Source organism: Odocoileus virginianus, chromosome 31, assembly GCF_023699985.2.
Source record: "Odocoileus virginianus isolate 20LAN1187 ecotype Illinois chromosome 31, Ovbor_1.2, whole genome shotgun sequence".
In the NCBI taxonomy this organism is placed as follows: Eukaryota; Metazoa; Chordata; class Mammalia; order Artiodactyla; family Cervidae; genus Odocoileus; species Odocoileus virginianus.
Genome location: NC_069704.1, coordinates 26173865 through 26193616, shown reverse-complemented (window position 1 = coordinate 26193616; position 19752 = coordinate 26173865). Strand labels below are relative to the sequence as shown.

Here is a 19752-nt window from a genome sequence, read left to right as displayed (position 1 = left end):
TGCAGACACCCGGTGGTCTGTCAGTCCCCTCTGCGCTGCTCCTCCGGAATCGTTTCTTCGGGCCTGGCGGGGAGGTGGGGCTGCGTCCCCGCCTCCAGTGGGTGGGCAGGAGGGGAGGAGCCGCAAGGGAGAGTAGGAGCCGTGGGGAGGAGGAGCGATGTGGTATCAAAGATACAGGGACTGCGGGCGCCCGCTCAGGACCTACCGCGCGGAACCCCGGGGCGGAGAGGGGCGGGCCGCCTCAGGGCCCCGCCCTCCCGCCTAGACGGAGGAAGACGCACCCGGGATGCGCGCTTCCGGTCTTACGTGCAGCGGGGCGGGGCCGTGCGTGGGGCGGGCCGGGCCGGGGCGGGGCCTTGGCAGGGTCGGCGGGTTGTTGTCCTGTGCTGACTGCGCGCGCACCTCCTCCGGAGCTTAGGGCCCGCGTTCCGGTGCGAGCCTTTGCAGCTCCCTAGGCGAGGCCTGAGGCGACCGCCAGAAGCCGGCGAAGGCCAGTTCGGTACCTACACCGCGGGCACTGGGACTGAAATCCGCGCTCAGAGCGCCGACCGGATCCTCGGGGACCGTGAGGGTTGGGCCGGGGTTCCCCACACGGTCAGCACTCAAGTTCGTTCCTGGAACCCGATCGATCGCAGAAAACCCCGCCTGTCCTGGGGCTGGGCGCCGGCACCGCGTTCCCTGTAGCCGGGGGCTCTGCGCCTCTGTGAGACCGACCGTGGTCCCTGGTCCCCGGTCCCCGGGGCTGACCAGCCATTGTCCTGAGCTAATCCGTACCAGGCAAGCCCTGGTCCTGACGAGTGTACCGTTAACCCTCTGCTCCTTCAGATTGTGGCTCTGAGATCTGGAGGAAATAAAGGAAACACCCACACTTCTCCCTGACTCTTGTTTGGTCAGTCGTGCTGGCCCCACCGTTCCTCAGGGACTTGGATTTGAGCTCCTCCGCGTTCTATCGTGCTCTGTTCCACAGTACCAAGGGCCACTGTACGCCCCACCTCCGGCCCCCTCCCCCGGTCCCCCGTCCTTGCTAGTCCTCGTTTTGTGAGACACTGGGGAGCAGGGAGGGCTTCCGTTTTACAGAAACCACAGTTCCAGGGAGGACTTGCTATACGGCTCCCCTGAGTTTGTACCCGGAGCATTTAATCCAGTGTCCATTGCAAATGCCTGGCGAGGTTCTCTTCGGGGAGGGCTGTATTCAGTGCCACTGGCCTCTGTCCCCGGATGCCAGCGGGAGCTCCCCACCATGACAACTGCAACCCTTCCTTCCCCACCACCCCCGCCGCGTTTCTCCTCTCTGGAGCAGGTCCTCCCCGCTGAAGAAGAACCCTGTGTGCTGGAGAAGGGAGAGAGACAGGCGCAGGAAGCAAAGGGCCACTGAGGACCCCATGCTTTCTTGGGGATGGGCTGGCCGTTTGTCCCACATCAAGAGTCACAAGGGACAGCCTGCGTGGCATCTGGAGATTCGCAAAGAGCCAACAGCTGTGGGTGGCCAAGCTGGGACTCAGGGCAGCTGGATTCTGACCCTGGCATTGACCCCTGGACAATCCCCACACTCTCCTGGGCTGACGGTTACTTTCCCCTTTCTTTTTGAAAAAATAGCTTCTACTGATTTTTTTGTTTGTTTCAAAAGTAATATGTTTATTGTTGTTGTTTTTTCAGTTGCTAAGTCGACCCCATGCACTGCAGCACTCCAGGCTCCTCTGTCCACTGTCTCCCTGAGTTTGCTCAGACTCACGTCCAATGAGTCAGTGATGCCATCTAACCATTTCATCCTCTGCCACCCCCTCTCCTTTTGCCTCTAATCTTTCCCAGCTTCAGGGTCTTTGCCAGAGTCAGTTCTTTGCATCAGGTGGCCAAAGTACTGTTAATATTGTTAATTACCATACTGTTGATTTTCAGCCTTTATCTTTCCTTTTTCCATGCAATGTATAATTTTTTGTTTTTACAGAAAATGATAAAATCATCATACGTATTTTGTCACATTTTCTCCCTACCTAGAAAAATTTTATGGCTCTCTAAAGTTTCATATTCTGCCATAGTCCCACAGTTCCATGGGTGGCTGCTCCATGATGTACCTGCTTGCCCAGTGTAGCTGGACATTGCTTTACTTTGGCATCCTCCAGTACTGATGGAGGATCTGTGTTGGGTACTGCCCTAGGCCTGGAGGCTCAAAGAGGGCAGCAAGGGCCCTGCCTTTGAGAGCATTTACAACTGGGGACTGGGGGAAGTATACATGTGTACAGATAAAACTCTGACAGAGAAGATGAGGAAAATAAAATGGGGTGATGGTTGCATGGCAGGGCGGGCCTCTGGAATGAGGAATGAGAAGGATAATGTCTGTGGAGTGTGCGGTCAGGCATGGGCCCAGGGAAGGAAGTAATGGATCCATGAGTGAGGGGGAAGGGCAGTGCTGCAGGGTGAGGGTTCGGGGCATGCTGGTGGCCCTTTGGAGGTTGTGACCAGTCTCCAGGTGGTCACAGCCTGGGAGGCATGCAAACCCTACAGGTGATTAGCATTTTACCAACAGGACTGCCTAAGGTGGGATGTGAGGGCAGGTTGTCTTGGTCCTTGGTGTTGGCCAGACCTTGACTCTTTGCTAGAATGATGCAGAAGATGGGTTTCTGGTTTTCATCTGCATTGCTTGATTGCAAGCAAGGGTAATATATCCCTTCTTAGGTTTACTGTGCCCTCATGTCAAAAGAATGTCCTGGCTCTTTTATGATTCTGAAATGCCAGACCAAGGCAAGAATGTTAAGAAATAAGTCACCATTTGTACCCTTATCCGTACAATCACCTGTAAGGACAAAGGGAGTTTCGGACACCTCCCTCCTCACCCTCCCTCTCATACTTGGCCTCAGAGAGAGTCTGTTGGTACACTGGGTGCCAGTTCTTTCCTGATGTAGCTCTTGCTTCCAGGGAACTTATTCTACTGTCAGATTTCTTGAGAATTACTAAATTTATTTAGTCATTTACTCCTTAATCCCCACTTGGTAGAGTGGGCCCTTGCAGAGGCCACTTTGCCTGGAGCCCTGTCTTTGCTCTCCCCATGTGGGCCTAGGCTATTGAATGCTTGTCCTATGCTCCTTGTCCTGTTGGCTGCTGTAGACAGCCTGGGCCACAGGTGACCAGTGGACCTGTACACAAGGCTAAAATAGCTCTGCACTAGATGCTTTACCTTGTGCTATGAGCTGGACTGTGTCCCCCCAAGTTTCATATGTTGGAGCCCTAAACCCCAGTCCCTCAGAGTGGGACATTATTTGGAAATAGGGTTGTTGTAAATGTAATTAGTTAGGATGATGTCATCCTGGAGTGGGTTGGGCCCTAACCCAACAAATCTGTTGTCTCTATAAAAAGGGGAAATTTGGACAGAAACAGACACCCACAAAGAAACAAAATGATGATATGAAGACTGGACTAATGCTACCACAAGCCAAGAAACTACCAGAAGCTGGAGAGAAGCCTAGAACAGACACTTCCTGGGGTCTTCAGAGGCAGCATGGCCTTGTTGGCACCTTGATCCCAGACTTCTGGCCTCTGGAACCTTGAGACAACACATTTCAGTGGTCCTATGTAGTAGGACTCAATGTAGTACCTTGACAAGGAAGCCCCAGGAAGCCTGATGTACTCTGCATGCTGCTGTCCTGGTAAGTTACAAATTGTGCTCTGTCCAAGGGTCTCTGAAACCATGGGGGGGAGGGGGAACACCACCATCCCAGACCCTTAGCTGGGTGTGATTTAGCTGTGGATGCATGTGTTTCTTTTTTCTTGACACCCAGAACAGTGACCAGAAATGGCCCAGTCAGAGCTGAGTGCAAATGGTTCCACTTGGAATGAACCTGCCTGAACATAGCAAGAACTATGGCCCTGCCTCTCAGGCAGGCAGAGGCTAATTTCAGGCTGAAGATCTTAGATCTTTCTTGCTTAGAGAGATTCTTGGCTTTCCACTGGACTCTTTATCCATCTGTTGGTCCCCTGGCTGCTTGGGGGCTCAGCCATGAGTAGAACAGAGACCTGTCCATGCTGGTTCACTTCCTCTGAGTGGACAGTCATGTGGAATTGCAATGCAAAATTAAACCCATGTGAAAATGCAATAGCAATGATAATATACTCTATGAAGGAAAATGCAGAGGAAAGTAGGAACTTAACTATGATGGAGGAGGGTATCCCTCTGAGGGAAGATGTGGAAGCCAGGTGGGAATTACCTAGGAGAGCTTGAGCTGCTTCAGGGTGGGTATCCTGGCTGGCCTTAGCCTGCTGTGCCTGGCAGGCACTAGCACCCATGGTAGACCTAGCCAGACCTGTTCACACCACCTCTTGGCATCTTTGCATGTCCATTCCTGCAGACCTGACTAACCCAACAGTGGGCTATAGGAGGGCCACCTTATCCCAGTTTGACCAGAATAGCCTTGTTTTTCCCTGTTCTGGTGTTTTATTACCAGCACGTTTTTGGATAGTAAATTATATGGTCATCCAGCTGAGGGACCTTGATCTACAAACTCACAACTTCTAAACATCACTGGGCCATCCTAGAGATGGACAAAAAGAAGGCCAGTCTTTTATCAGTTCAGTTCAGTTACTCAGTCGTGTCCTGGCTTTCCTGTCCATCACCAACTCTCAGAGTTTACCCAAACTCATGTCCATTGAGTCGGTGATACCATCCAACCATCTCATCCTCTGTCACCCCCTTCTCCTCCCGCCTTCAATCTTCCCCAGCATCAGGGTCTTTTCCAATGAGTCAGCTCTACACATCAGGTGGCCAAAGTATTGGAGTTTCAGCTTCAACATAAGTCCTTCCAATGAACACTCAGGACTGACTTCCTTTAGGATGGACTGGTTGGATCTCCTTGCTGTCCAAGGGACTCTCAAGAGTCTTCTCCAATCAATTCTTCAGCGTTCAGCGTTCTTTATAGTCCAACTCTCACATCTACACATGACTACTGGAAAAACCATAGCCTTGACTAGACAGACCTTTGTTGGCAAAGTAATGCCTCTGCTTTATTATATGCTGTCTATGTTGGTCACAACTTTCCTTCCAAGCAGTAAGTGTCTTTTAATTTCATGGCTGCAGTCACCATCTGCAGTGATTTTGGAGCCCCCAAAGATAAAGTCTGTCACTGTTTCCACTGTTTCCCCATCTATCTGCCATGAAGTGATGGGACCAGATGCCATGATCTTAGTTTTCTGAATGTTGAGCTTTAAACCAACTTTTCCACTCTTCTCTTTCACTTTCATCAAGAGGCTTTTTAGTTCCTTTTCACTTTCTGCCATAAGGGTGGTGTCTTCTGCATATCTGAGAGCCCCATGAACAGTATGAAAAGGCACACTTTCATACCTATCAGAAAAACCCAGAAGGCTTCTGAAGTTCCCATGGCTTACTGTTCATTTCAACTGCTTCTGGTTTAGCTCACTGAGGTCCGGGTAATCCAAGAAGAGCCTGCTCTTAGAACTTTCTTTGCATTCATCACATGAACTCATCCACTAACAAAAGCACACACCCAACCTTGAATTAGTATCTCCTTTCTGACATCTCCCCCATGACAGCTATTAGTTGTCTGTTTCCTGCTCTGGCATATGAGGTAGGAATGGTGTATGCCTTGTCCATTACTATAACATATGCACTAGTTGTGTGCCAACACATTGGATAATCTAGATTAAATGAACAAATTCCTAGAAACACACAGTCTACCCAAATTGAATCATGGAAAAATAGAACATCTGAATAGAGCTAAAGAAAAACTCATAATTTAGCTTCACTGAATTCTATCATGCATTTAAAGAAAAATTAACACCAATCCTTCTTAAAGTGTTCCCAAAAACTGAAGAGGAGGGAATATTTCCTAATCCTTTCTATGAAGCCAGGATTACTCTGACAAAAGCCAAATAAAGATTCTGCAAGAAGACTACAAAACAATATCCTTTATAAACATATGTTGAGGATGCAGAATCCTCAACAAACTACTAGGAAACCCAACTCAACAGCATATTCAAAGGATCATGCACCCTAACCAAACGGGATTTATTCCTGGGATGTAAGGATGGTTCAGTATCCTTAAACTCAATTCTAAAAAATCAGTGTAATACAGACCACATTAACAGAATGAAGGGGAGAAAAACAACCATATGATCATCTCAATTGTTGCCAGGAAAAAGCATTTGACACAAAACAAACAAACAAAAATAAACAAAAAAAACCCCTACAGACTAAGAATAGAAAGAAACTTCTTCAATATAGTAAAGGCCATATATGAAAAGCCCAAACCAAACATCATACTCATACTTTCACCTACTCAATGGTGAAAGACTAAAAGCTAAAAAAATAAACAAAACTTTCTCCCTGAGATCAGGAACAAGAGAAAGATGTCCACTTTCATCACTTCTATTCAATGTGCTATTGGAAGTTTAGCCAGAGTAATTGGGCAAAAAAAATAATAATAATAATAAATAAACAAAATAAAAGAAAGAAAGAAAGAAAAGGCATTTAAATTAGAAAGGAAGATGTAAAATTATTTCTCTTCATAGATAATATGATCTTATGTAAAATCATCAATATTTAAGAACTCTGAGGACTCTACAAATAACAGAACTAAAAAACAAACTCAGCAAACATAGAACATACTGAATCAATAACAAAAATCAGTTTGTTTCCATATACTAAGAATGCACAATCCAAAAAGGAAATTAGAAACACAACTCCACTTAAAATAGCATCCAACAAATAAAATACCTAGAAATAAACTTAGCCAAGGAGACAAAACATTTATACACTGAAAATGATAAAACATTGCTGAAAGCAATTTAAAAAGACATCCCATGTTCATGGATCAGAAGACGTACTGTTGTTAAGATATCAATACTACCCAAAGTGTTCTACGGATTCAATGCAATCCTTGTCAAAATTACAATAGCCCTTGTGCAGAAAGGAGAGGCCAATCCTCATGGCTCAGATGGTAGAGAATCTGCCTGCAATGTAGGAGACCTGGGTCAATCCCTGGGTTGGGAAGGTCCTCTGGAGAAGAAAATGGCAATCCACTCTAGTATTCTTGCTGAGAGAATCCCATGGACAGAGGAGCCAGGCAGGCTACAATCCATGGGATCACAAAGAGTTGGACACAACTGAGTGACTAACACACAATCCTCAAATTAATATGGAATTGCATGGGGCCCAGAAAAGATAAAACAAGCTTGAAAAAGAAAAGCCAAGTTGGAGGTCTCATCCTACCAAATTTCAAAGCTTACTACAGAGTCATAGTAATCAAAATAATGTGGTACTGGCATAAAGATACACAAACCAATGAAATACAATAGAGAACCCAGAAATAAACCCTGGTCCAAATGGTCAAATGATTTTTGACAAGGGTATGATGACCATTCAGTGGGGAAAGGACAGTCCTTTCAACAAATGGTGCTGGGAAAACTGGATATTCACATATGAAAGAATTAAGATGAACCCTTACTTCACACATCCTATACAAAAATTAATTGAAAATGGACCAAAGTCCTAAACTTAAGAACTACAACACTTTTTTTCTTTTTTATATTATTAGTTTATTTTTTAGATTGCATATGTGAGTAATAACATACAGTGTTTATCTTTCTCTGACTTATTTTACTAAGGATAATTCTTTCAAGGTCCATCTGTGTAAAACTACAACACTCTTAGATGAAAACATGTGGAGGAAAGCTTCATGATATTGAATTCAGCAAAGATTTCTTGGATATGACATCAAATGCACAGGCAACAAAACAAAAAATAGATGAATTGGGTTTCATCAAAATTAAAAACTTAAAGTGCACAGGATGGGAGAAGATAATTGCAAATCATATATCTGATAGGCAATTAATATCCAGAATATATTAAAAACTCTTCTGCAACTTAGCAAAAAGCAACCAACTCAAATCAAAAATGAGGAAAGGATTAGAATAGATATTTTCCAAAGAATATATATATATAGCCACTAAACACACAAAAGATGCTCAACATCACTAATCATTAGGGAAATGCAAATCAAGGCCACAGTGATCATGGAGTTTCAGTGGAACTAAATTTTTGCCATTAAAAATTGGTATTATATTGGACTATACATCGAGAAATCAATCAAAATAGAAAAAAAAAATGTACGTCAAAAAAAAAAAGAAAGAAAGAAACACAATGAGACGCCACTTCCCACACATTAGGATGGCTACAAAAAATAGAAACAAACAAACAAAACCCAAACCAGAAATAATGTGTTGATGAAGATGTGGAGAAATTAGAACCCTTGTGCACTGTTGGTGGAAATTGAAAATGCTGTAGCTACTGTGAAAAACAGTATGGTGGTTCCTTAAAAAGTTAAAAATAGAATTACCACATGATTCAGCAATTTCACTTCTGGGTACACACACAACAGAAGTGAAAGCAGGGACTTGAGCAGATATTTGTACACCCGTGCTCTTAGCCAAATGGTGGGGACAACCTGTGTCTAACAACAGTGAGCAAATAAAGCAAATGTGGCACATCCATACAATGAAGTATTTTAAAGTCTTATGAAGTAAGGAAATTCTGACACATGCTACACCATGGATAAACTTTGAGGACATTCTGCTCAGTGAAATAAGCATCACAAAAGGATAAGTAATGTATGATGCCACATATTGAGGTCCCTAGAGCAATCAAATTCATAAAGACAGAAAGTAGAATGGTAGTTACCAGGGGCTGGAGGTAAGAGGTATTGGGGAGTTAGGGTCAGAATTTCAGTTTGGAAAGATGAGAATAGTTGTAAAGATGGATAAACTCGATGGCTGCACAACATTGTAAGTATACTTAATGCAACAGAGCTGTACACTGAAAAATGGTTAAAATGGTAAATTTTATGTTATGTACATTACCACAATGGAAAATCCTGCACCTGCCTGTGTACATTTTGTTGAGTAGTAGGTGAATGAATAAACACATACTGGTAGATGCTGCTTTTCCACTGGGTAATAAGGTGACTGAATCACGTCATGTCCTCAGACGCTTTCTGCAGAGCATGCAGCACTGCAGTTGTGCTTCACCAGAGCGCCAGGGTGGAGGGGCAGTGTGTGGGCCATGTAGTTTGGTAGCCCACCCCTTCACCCCTACAGTATGCCAGGGGTGAGTGGTGAGGTCTCAGATGCTTGCACAGACTCACGGGTGATGTGCCACGAGGAATGGGGCAAACTTGGAGGAATGGGTGTTGAGGCAAGGGAGAGACCACATGGAGGGCCACTGATCTTAGGGTGGAAGAGTACCAAGGCCACCCCCCATTTTTTTTCTAGGTCTTTCCATGTACATTCCCTTTGTTTTCCTTCCCCGACTCACCACTTCTAGGCCTCTGCTTTCAGGTCACCTCTGAAGCTCTCCGCCTCTGCCCAGCCCTGACCTTGTGCCAGTTTCCATAGGGTGCTATGGTGCCCAGCCCGCTACATGTGTTGCTGTCTCCCTTAACAACCATATGAGCGTCACGACACTTGGGGCTGCTAAGCGCCCTGTGGCTACAACACTGCTCGGGACACAGCAGGTGTTCAATATATGTTGACATCAGTATATATGGAAATAAATGACAGAGACGGAGGGCATAAAGATAAGGCAGGCTTTCTGACAGAGGATAAGAGAGAAATCATAGGGAGAAAGTCTCTTCCAAAGACAGGAAGAGTCTGGGACCCATATTGAGACATTTTAGTCTGTAATTGGCAGGCAGCCTTGGAAGTGGTTGAGTAATAGGAAAGTATCTCAGAAGACACTTCCAGATACAAGAGGTCATGGATGTAGACAGGGGAGTCCTGGAGGGCAGGGGGTGGAGATGGGTGGGGTGGGGTGGCCAGAGCCATCCCAGAGGTCTGCAGTGAATGACCTGGGGTGGAGGATGGGCTCCCATGCCTACGGCATGTGCTCAGGGTGCCCTTGGAGGCGACCAAGGGGTGGCAGTGCAGGCTCAGGCCCTGGAGAAGTCTGGGTTCCTGGCTTGCTCCTTCCTCTCTCTAGTCAGCTGACTTTCTCCATTCAGCTGCTCTGAGCCTCAGTTTTCACTTTCAGAAAATGGCATCAATACTCTACCACATCTATTAGTTGCTCAGTCGTGTCTGACTCTTTGCCACCCCATGGACTGTAGCCCGTCAGGCTCCTCTGTCTGTGGGATTTTCCAGGCAACCATATGGGAGTGGGTTGCCATTTTCTCCTCCAGGGGATCTTCCCAATCCAAGGATCAAACCCCTGTCTCCTGTGTTGCAGGCAGATTCTTTACTACCTGAGCCACCAGGGAAGCCCTGTACCTCTCTACAACACCTGTTTATATACCTATCTCTAGAGTGGCAGCAGTAACACCTAAGGTGTCAATGTGAGTGCTGGTTTGTAATAATCACTACCCAGGGGATATGCTAAGTGCTTTACAAGCAGCTGGGTGAGTTCTGGTCCATGTCTGTAGAACTAAACACAGTGCACTGTACCTGGTAAGCATTTGATAAATGCTGGGCACCTATTATCATTATTTGTAAAGTAGGAAATGGAAGTGTCAGAGATGAGGACTGCCCACAGTCAGGATGGCTTCCCCTGGACCACAGTCAAGTTGGTCTCTAGAAGTTTCTGGCTCCAACAGATGACAAGTGGAGGGATGGGGATATTGCTGATTTAAGTGCTTCAGTACTGCCATGAAAAGTGGAAAGTAGTGAAACTGCTCATCCCTCAGTCGTGTCTGACTCTTTGTGACCCCATGGACTGTAGCCCACCAGGCTCCTCTGTCCATGGGATTCTCCAGGCAACAGTGCTGGAGTGGGTAGCCATTCCCTTCTCCAGGGCATCTTCCTGACCCAGGAATTAAACCTAGGTCTCCTGCATTGCAGGCAGATTCTTTACCATTTGAACCACCAGGGAAGCCCATTCAGTACTGACACAGGAGAAGGTAACTCAGCAGTGCCCAGGCCAGGCTCTTTGGGCCTCCTCGCAGACTTTGATCTACAGGTTGAGCACTGTTTACTTGCACCAATTCACATCAGGGTGTTAACTGTGGACCATGCTTAATAGTTACTCCCTTTCCAGGGCCATCCAGGCTGTCATCAGAAGGATCAGAAGGAAGGATTCTGGAAGGGAGGATAACAGCTGGAATTCAGATAGGAAGGTAGTCCAGATCCTGGGCAGCTCACCAATGTCTAAGAGTGTGTGTGTGTGTGTGGGGGGGGGGTGGGGGTGGCGCAGAGATAATTCCTTTCTCCTCACTTCCCCTTTCTCCAGCTTCTTTTCCCCACTGTCACCTAGTCCCTCCCAGCTAAGGCCCAGCTCTGGGCATTGCTCAGGCTGCAGTGGAGGGGTCACCTGTAGAGGGAAGGTGGGCAACAATGTGAAGGCAGATTTTGACTCAACAGGAGAGAGGGCTTCAACTGAGCTGCCTACAAGTGGAGCAAGTGACCCTCAGGAGCTGTAGGCCATGGTCGGGTACCTGTCAGGGATGCTTCTGTGAAGTGAGCTGGACCGGGTTTCCTGCCCCAAATCTGGAATTCTGTGCTTGTGGCGGCCAGCATCTCCTAGCACCATACAGGGAAGATGGGGAAGACCAAGAGAGTGAGGGAGCACTGACAGGTTCCTTACTTTGAATCAGGAGCCAGCTCTGCTCTAGCATCCTGAGATGATCTCAAATGCCCAAAGTATGCAGCAGCTGGGTAGCAGGCAGGGGAGAGTCTGCTGTAGAATGCCTTGGGAAAAGATTCCTCAGAGCCAGGGCCTGAACCCCTCACCCCCCACCCCCCAAAGACCCTGACCATCATAGGTGAGGTAGGATGACCACTAGCCCAGAGCAACATGGCAGCCCTCTCCTCCTATATCCTTGTTGCCACGAGCAGAACTCAGCAGTTTGGGACACAGACAGGAGGCCTGGGGCCTACTGTCCTTCCTGCACCTTAGGTCTCCCAGGCCTGGGAGCTCCGACCAGGGCTCCTGGGCAGCTCAAATTCCAGGTAACCTCTTCCTCTTCACAGAGCTGACCCGTGCCGGCGAGCTTCTGGAACCTTTGAACTATGTCCTCCCTCTGCGGGCTCAGCATCAAGGGAAGTCCACAGATCCTGTGAAGGAGGGAGGGCAGTCCCCAGCCAGGAATAAGGGAGAAAGGGAAGTTGTATTCCAGCCAGAAACTCAGTTGGGAAGGCAGGAGGGAGGAGGGAACAGGAGGAACAACCCCCAAGCTGCCCTCCTGCTCTGCTGCTTATCAGAAGAAACTTGAGTCAAGTAGTTGCTCCTCTGCCTTCTTAACCAGGAAGGACGTTTTCCTTCTCCTCCTCTAGGGTCTCACCCCACACTCAGGGGTCTCCCAGATCTGCCTTCCCCTAGTATCCTCATTCCACCTTCTAACCCGGGAATCCCCTGACCCACCTTCCTCCAGGTGACGGTCTTCCAGCTCCCCTTCTCCCCTTCAGGGGTCTCCTTGCCCACTTTCTCCCTTGGCAGGGTCTCCCCAGCCCACCATCTCTCCCTGCAGGTCCCCCGACCCACCTTCTCCTGGCAGGGTCTTCTGGTCCCTCTTCTCCCCCAGCACGGTTCCCCCGGACCACTTTCTCCCCCGGCAGAGGGGTACCCCGGCCCGCCTTCCCCGCGGTCCCCGGCCCGCCTTCCCGCGGCGGGAGCGGCGGCCCTGGCTGGCGGGCGGAGGCGGCGCCACCCGGGGCGCTGACGTAGAGGCCGCTCGGCGGCCGGGGGTCCCTTCGGTGGGGCCGCGGCTCCCCGCCCGCCGCCCCCGCGCGTCCATTCCCTTTTGTGTCCCGCGCGCGGCCCGCTCCCCGCGCACACTCGCGCCCTGCGCCCCGCGGGCCGGCGGGCGGCTCCCGGCGCGGCCCTGCACCGCGCGCCCCGCTTTGTGTGGACGCGCCGGCCGGGTGCGCGCGGGCTGTCGTGCGCCCCCGGCCCCGTCCCCGGCCCCGGCCCCGGCCCCGGCCCCGGCCCCGGCCCCCGCCCGGCCCGGCCCGCCTGGCCCGACCCGGGAGCGCAGCGCGGGCCGAGGGGCGGGCGGGCGGCGCGCGAACATGGCGACGGTGCCCGTGTACTGCGTCTGCCGGCTCCCCTACGACGTTACCCGCTTCATGATCGAGTGCGACGCCTGCAAGGACTGGTTCCACGGCAGGTGAGCGCGCAGCCGCCCGGCCCCGGCCCCGGCCCCGATCCCCGGCCCCCGGGCCCCCGGCCCCCCGGCCCCGGCCCGGTCCGGTGAGCGCCCTGCAGGCCCCCGCCCGCCGCCTCCCGCCGGCCGCGCGCCCTTTTGTGCCCGGGGCGGGGGCCGGGGGCCGGGGCCGGGCGGGCGCCCCTCACCGCTGCCGCGCACAAAGCGGGTCCGCGGGGGGCGGCGGGCGGGGGCCGGGCCGGGAAGTTGGGGCGCCGAGCAGGCCGGACCGCCTGACAGCGGGCCCGCGGAGGCCGGGCTCCCGAGGCCCAGGCCCGGCGCCTCCCCCGCGAAGTTGCAGGAACTTTCCCCGCGCGGGCCCGGGAGACGCGCGAGTGGCGGGCTCGGACGCCGGCGGGGCTGGGACGGACGTGGGGCCCGGCCAGGTGGCGGCGGCGCGCCCACCGTCCGCCGCAGCCCGGAGCTCCGGCACCTTGTCCGGGAGGCAGGGACCCTTGCCCGGCCCCAGCGGGGCTCCTGGACTCGGCCGGCCTGCACATCCCCGGCAGGAGTGTGGGTGACAGAATGGTGGGTCTGTGTGGGTGCTGTGGCTTTGCCGCCTCCTCTTTGGCCGTCGCGTTTCCCCGTTCCCCTCCTCTGTGTTCCAGACACAGGCCCACCCTGGTTTTGACTTGACCTTCTGCTCTCAGAGGAAGATGGGGTGGGGGGAGGTGAAGCTTGGCCTTTGCCCGTGACCATGACCTGGCCCTGTGCCGAGTTTTCAAAAGCCAGAGGCCCCTTCCCACCCAGAAGTAAGTGGCGGAGGAGGAAGAGGAGGTGATCCTGCCCAAACTGCTCCAACAGGTTCTCCAGTGTTTGGGCCTCAGCGGAACCGCCAGAGGCTGGCCGGGGTAGTGTGCCCTCCTAGGCTCCAGTCTTAGACCCAGCAGGAGCAGGGCTGGGGGCAAGAGACTGCGTGTGTGCTGGTAGGTGGTCCCTCAACTTCCAGAGAGGCGAGTCCCATTCCCCCCGCCCCCCACCCCGGTTTTAACTGTGGATGGGCGAGTGGCCCTTAAAGGTAGGTTGTGTTATCTACTTCTGACAGTTTGCATGTGTGGGGGCTAGGCAGCCAGATGTGACAGGGCCTGCTTAGGTTGGTCAGTGCCAAGCCTGAGTCCCAGCTCAGTGCCCGTGACAGGGACTCCAGTGAGGAGGGGTGAGACTCCACGGGATAGGAGCTCCCACTGAAATTGTGGGGCTCCTGGGCTGCCTTCCCAGGACTGTGGAGACCCTGCAGAGCCGTGGAGGCTGGAGTCTGAACATTGGGCTCTGCCCAGAACAGTGCTGCTATGCACACCCACCAGTTGGCATCCTCTGAGCTCATGTCTGGATCAAGGGTGAGAGCTGCCATATGATCGCTCATGGCGCCTCAGGTCCAGAGATGCTGAGAAGCTGGCCTGGAGTGCCCTGAAAGTGGTGGGACCTCTCCCTCCTCCCCCGCCCCTTCCCAGGGCCTGCACGCCTGCCCAAGGTGCCCAGGCTGGAGGAGTGTGAGGGTCTGGGAGGACCCTTGCCTGGCTTCCCTCCTTTGAGTTGGGCAGGCAAAGCCAGTTCTGAGCTGGACTTTGAGAAGGGGCGCAGTGAGTGGGAGGAGCGGAGGGGGTTATGAGAGCAAGCCGGGGAAAGGGGCTGAGGGCTGGCCTGAGGGGATGGTGGCATTTACTGGATTGGCTTAGGTGGAGACAGGGAGAAAGATGCGCCCTGACACCTCAGGGGATGTTTTGGGGAAGTCTTATCTCTTTATTTCTTATTTCTCATATGACATCTTTGATTTAATCTGATATACACACAGATCATTTGATCAGCAGAGATTCATTTCCACCTATGTGGGGTCACCCTACGGTCTGAAAGGGGCTGTGCTTCCTTTGTGCCATGGGGCACATCTTCTCTGTGTAATCAAGGGTCGCTTACAGAAGTGAGTGAACTCTGAGGGGCCAGAACACCTCCTGTAGTTCTTCGTCTCCTGAGTGGCTCGAGGGAGGTGCTGGGATGGGAGAACACCGGGTCAGAGTTTGGGACCATTGTTGGCGAGGCTGGGCAATGCTATATGCCGCCCTCACACCCCTGGGCAAACCTCCCACCTCTCTTGTCATGACCCTTCACTGTGACAGAAAGGTGTGTGACATGATCCACAGTATTTCCAAATCTCCAGATATTCCTGGATGGATGACCCGCTACTCTTTGCAGATCCATGTACCATCTGTACTGTTGTTCACTTCATATCCAACATCTCAACTCATTTTCTAAAAGTTTGAATACTTCGTAACTTTTTATCTTGAGAGAATTTGAAGAGTTACAAAAAAAGGTACAATTTCTCTATACCCCACACCCTGCCTCCCCTGAAGTTAACATCTTATCAAATTATGTTGCAAGCATAGAAACAGGCAGAAACACTGGGGCCTCACTGCTAACCAAACTTCAGGCCTTGGACAGATTTATTTAGTTCCAGGACCCCACGTTGCATTTCACTGTGGTGTCTCCTTACTCTCCTGAATCTTTCTGTTCCAAGGAAACTTCGTATCATTCCCTGAAATAGAACATTAGTATAACTTGCTGTAGACAGTACTTGTAAAAATGAACATAACTGTGAAAGTAACAGGCTCCCTCTTGTTCCACCTGTGACCCTTCACATCCCTACAATGAAGCCCACTTTGGATGGATTAGAAGGGAGTCTCTAAAGTTACTTTCACTCCCAGTGGCCGTAGGACTCTAGCAGAAGTGCTGGCTGAGATCATGGTTGGGGCAGTCTCCTTCTGTAGGGGAAGAACCTGCTCCCAGGATGTGTTCACCATGGCAGGAAGACTGGAGAACCCTGGCTACCCCTTCTGGCATTCTCTGTGGCGGTCTTTCTGCTGGACTGAGCTGGTACTTGGGCAGCCAGGAAGGCAGGAGCTCATGTTCCACCCTGTCTTGACCATGACTGTCCACTCCTGGGGCTAGGATAACTTGTCAACCCAATCTGCCTTCCTTGCACTCACTGCAGTGTCACCTGGAAGTTGACTTTGACTAGGAAAGGGTGAATTTTGTGGCTGGGTGTCCTCAGAGCTGTCTTATGTGTCTGAGCAGATATGGCACTGCTTAGGCATTGGGAACCTTCCTCCTCAATTAGGGTGCCACAGAGCTACTTAGGCCAAGCAATGCGGGGCTTCTCATGCTCTGCCTCCTGACAGACCCTGTGTATCCCTCCATCCCTGCCTTTGGCAAGGCGTCTGACTGTAGACCAATAGCTCTAGGGAGTGACCTGGGCATCTCACCTTCTTACCATCTTGATGTGAAGCGTCTCTGTGGAATATGAAAATGATTCTGTTGAAATATCAGAGATCCCGAAGCTTCCTGATCCTCTTTAAGCTCCTGTTGTTTTGAGCTTGAAGGGTTTTGGGAAGAATAATCAGTAAAGTTGATTTTAAAGAGTTTGAAAGCTGAGGTGCTGTGCCAGTCCTTTAGAGGCGGAAGTTCCATTTATTCCTCAGCAAGTACTATGGGGTGCACGTTCTGTGTGGGGTGCAGTGCTAGTTTTGTGGTTTCCTGGGGTAACAAGGCAGATCCCCTTGCGTCTTACAGGTTTTCTCCTTTGGGAGTCAAACTGGGAGTTCCATCCCAGCCTGGGGAGTGTTTCAGAGCCGGAGGGAGCACTGCAGGGGCAGGGAGGCTGCATCAGGGACAGCCCGCAGGTGTGGCTGGAGACGGGAACCCCTCTGGGGCGCTGAGCAGAGCAGTAGGAGGGGACTGAGGACTTGAGAGGGCCCCTCTGGATGCTGTGCGCACAGCTGGGGAAGAGGACAGGAGCAGGAGTCCCTGCCCAGGTGAGAGGTGACAGGCAGGACCTGGGGGTGAGGACTGGGGTGGGGGAAGGGGTTGAATTCTACAAGTACTCAAAGGTGGGCTGGTAAGACTTGCCTGATGTAGATCCCCACTGATTCCTGTGTGTTTGTCCTGCCCTCTGGACTGCACGTGCCCTCCTTGCCAGGGTCCTGCCTCTGTGCCCATCCTCCCCAGGACTGGTTGGCCTCTGTGGGCTTCTGCCATGTCTTTCACCCCACCCAGCCTTAAGCTTTTTAGGGCAGATCCTCCTCCTGGGTCCTTGGCCCTCATGGCTGCTCAGTACCATAGAGTGGGATGGTGGCTAGCTCTGTTGGCCAGTGAACTATGTGCAGTTGGAGAGAAAGAAGGGCCTGCCAGGGCTCAGGCCTCAGTGTCACAATCTGGGAGAGCAGAGCTGACAATTAAATCTTCCAATGTGAGATCCCTTAATACAGTGGGAAGTGCCCTTCACATGGCGACCGAGTAGTGGCATGTTTGACGTGGTTAGGAATAATGATTTGTCATTTGAAAATGAAGAATTCTCACTGAATGAGCTTAAGAAGTTCCAGAAGAGGTTGGGGGAATGTCCTGCCAAATTATAGAGGGCAGAACAGATATCCCCTGTCCATCGATCCTTTCCAAATGAGATGAATCTCAAAGGAAGCTACTTGGAGCTCATGTTAATCACCAGAATGTTTGCTTTTATTGAAAATATTGGCCTGGAAGCATGCTTGATGTGAGCCTCTGCACTGCAGCCTACATTTGTTTGGGGCCTCTTGGGCTTAGGTGCGGCTGCAGATGGCCTGAGTTCGGGCAAAGTTTGGGATACTTGAAGTGGACCCTGCCCCTCTCGGGTACCATCTGTGGGTCCATCCCCTCACCTCTGTGATTATGGCATTTGGCCATGTGGAGGGCCTTTTTCCAAAATAATGAGAAGTTTTGCTGTTGGGAGGGAGTGTTGGCCAGAAAATAATGTTCCACAACAAAGTATGCTAGAAGAATCTAACTGCTAAGATTCTGGTGTGGGTAAAGCAAAGCTGTCAGTTGACTTCTAAGTGACTGATGTGACTAGTAGCACTGCAGGGCTCACACTCTGTCTGGCTTTTATGGTGTCAGCATTAGTTCCCAGTCATCCTTTTTTATTGGATGGTGGTGGGCCGGATGGGCCACCTTGGCCTCCCACTTATAGTAGAGGGAGAGGGCCCTTGTCTCCTCACCCACAGCTGGTGTATGCATCTTTGCCAGGGGTGGGGGCAGAAGTGGCATTTGGCATATTCTGGCTCAAGTGTGTTGAAAACTCCATACCTGCCCACGGTTTTGAAAATGCAATGTGGGTAGAGACATCTCAGCAGAAAGGCCACATCCAGTGGCAGGTAGGGAAGCTGGGCTCTCTGCAGCACCCTTGGTGTCTCAGGTGTCCCCAGCATCCCCCTGGCCCCCCACTTAGAGCTGCGTCTCCTCTCTGCACCTTGCCTCCACGTCTCACTCCAGCTCCATCCCCTACTGTCTGTCTCAGTTCTCAGCTTTTGGGCTCGGTGGTGAGGCTAATGGCCCTCTTTGGAATGGGTCTTGGCCCTGTGCTTTAGGACACAGGGTCTCTTCACATCCCCCCAAAGTGTTGGGTCATCTGTGGAAAAACATAGTTAGAATTCCAGCCGGTGTCTGGCTTTGTCCCTCAGCATAAGAACTGAAGGTCCTTGTGGTGTTTGTCCAGGCAAATGGAGAAACGAGCCTCTCATCCTTTTTTTAAAAATTAGGGTGAAATTCACATGCCATGAAATTAACCATTTTATAGTGCACAGTTAATAGCATTTAATACATTGAGGATATTTCGCAGCTGTCATCTCTGTCTAGGTTGTGAACATTTTTATCACCTCAAAAGAAAACCCATTCGACAACTTCCCCATTCCTCCTCCCATCAGTACTGGACAACCACCCATCTGTTTTCTGTCCCTGTGGATTTATCTATTCTGGACATTTTGTATAAATGGAATCATACTGTATGTAGCCTTTTGTGTCTGTCTTCTTTCACTTAGCATAATGTATTTTTAGAATCATCCACATTGTGGTGTGTATCAGAACTTCGTTGATTTTTTATGGCTGAATAATACTCCAGTGTAAGGATATACCACAGTTTGTATATACATTCATCTGTTTATGGTTATTTGGGCTTTTTCCACCAATGGCTATTGTTAGTAGTGCTGCTGTGAACATTTGTGTGCAAATATTTGTTTGAAGACTTATTTTCAATTGTTTAGGGATTTGCTGGGTCATATGGTCATTCTATGTTTAACTTTTTTGAGTAACCAGCAAACTGTTTTTCTACAGCAGCTGCACCATTTTACATTCTTACCATCAATGTGGGAGCAATCTGATTTCTCTTCATCCTTACCAACACGTTGTTTTCCATTTTTAAAATTATGGGTGTCCTAGTGGGTGAGAGGTGGTATCTCATTATGATTTCATTTTGCATTTCCATAATGGCTGATGATGTTGAATATGTTCTTGTGCACTTGTCCCTTTACATATCTTCTTTGGAGAAATGTCTGTTGAAACAGGTTGCCCATTTGAAATTTTTTTTTAAATTTTAATTAATTTAATTCTTTATATATACTGGACAATAGACCCTTATCAGATACAAAATTTGCATGTGTTTTTCCATTCTGTGGGTTGTCTTTTCACTTCCGTGTTAATGCCCATTGATGCACAAATGTTTTTAATTTTGATGAAGTCTAATTTGTCTTTTTTTTCTGTTGCTTATGCTTTTGGTGTTATATCTAAGAATCCATTGCCAGATTTGGAGGTCATGAAGATTTAC

At 50.2% G+C, this 19752-nt stretch overlaps 1 protein-coding gene across 3 annotated transcripts in view; it reads left to right on the top strand.

Moving 5' to 3' along the window:
* The first annotated feature begins 3439 nt into the window (after positions 1–3439).
* The window catches only part of PHF2 (PHD finger protein 2), a 93190-nt gene continuing 76877 nt past the window's right edge, over positions 3440–19752 (top strand). The window contains exon 1 of one of the 3 annotated variants that reach the window (XM_020905478.2): positions 3440–3641. In XM_020905478.2, the coding sequence (XP_020761137.1) occupies positions 3628–3641 (14 nt within the window). In that variant the 5' untranslated portion in view covers positions 3440–3627. Of the gene's footprint in view, positions 3642–12654; positions 13098–19752 lie in introns of those variants that run through there. The other 2 variants (XM_070459434.1, XM_070459433.1) reach the window with 2 other exon arrangements.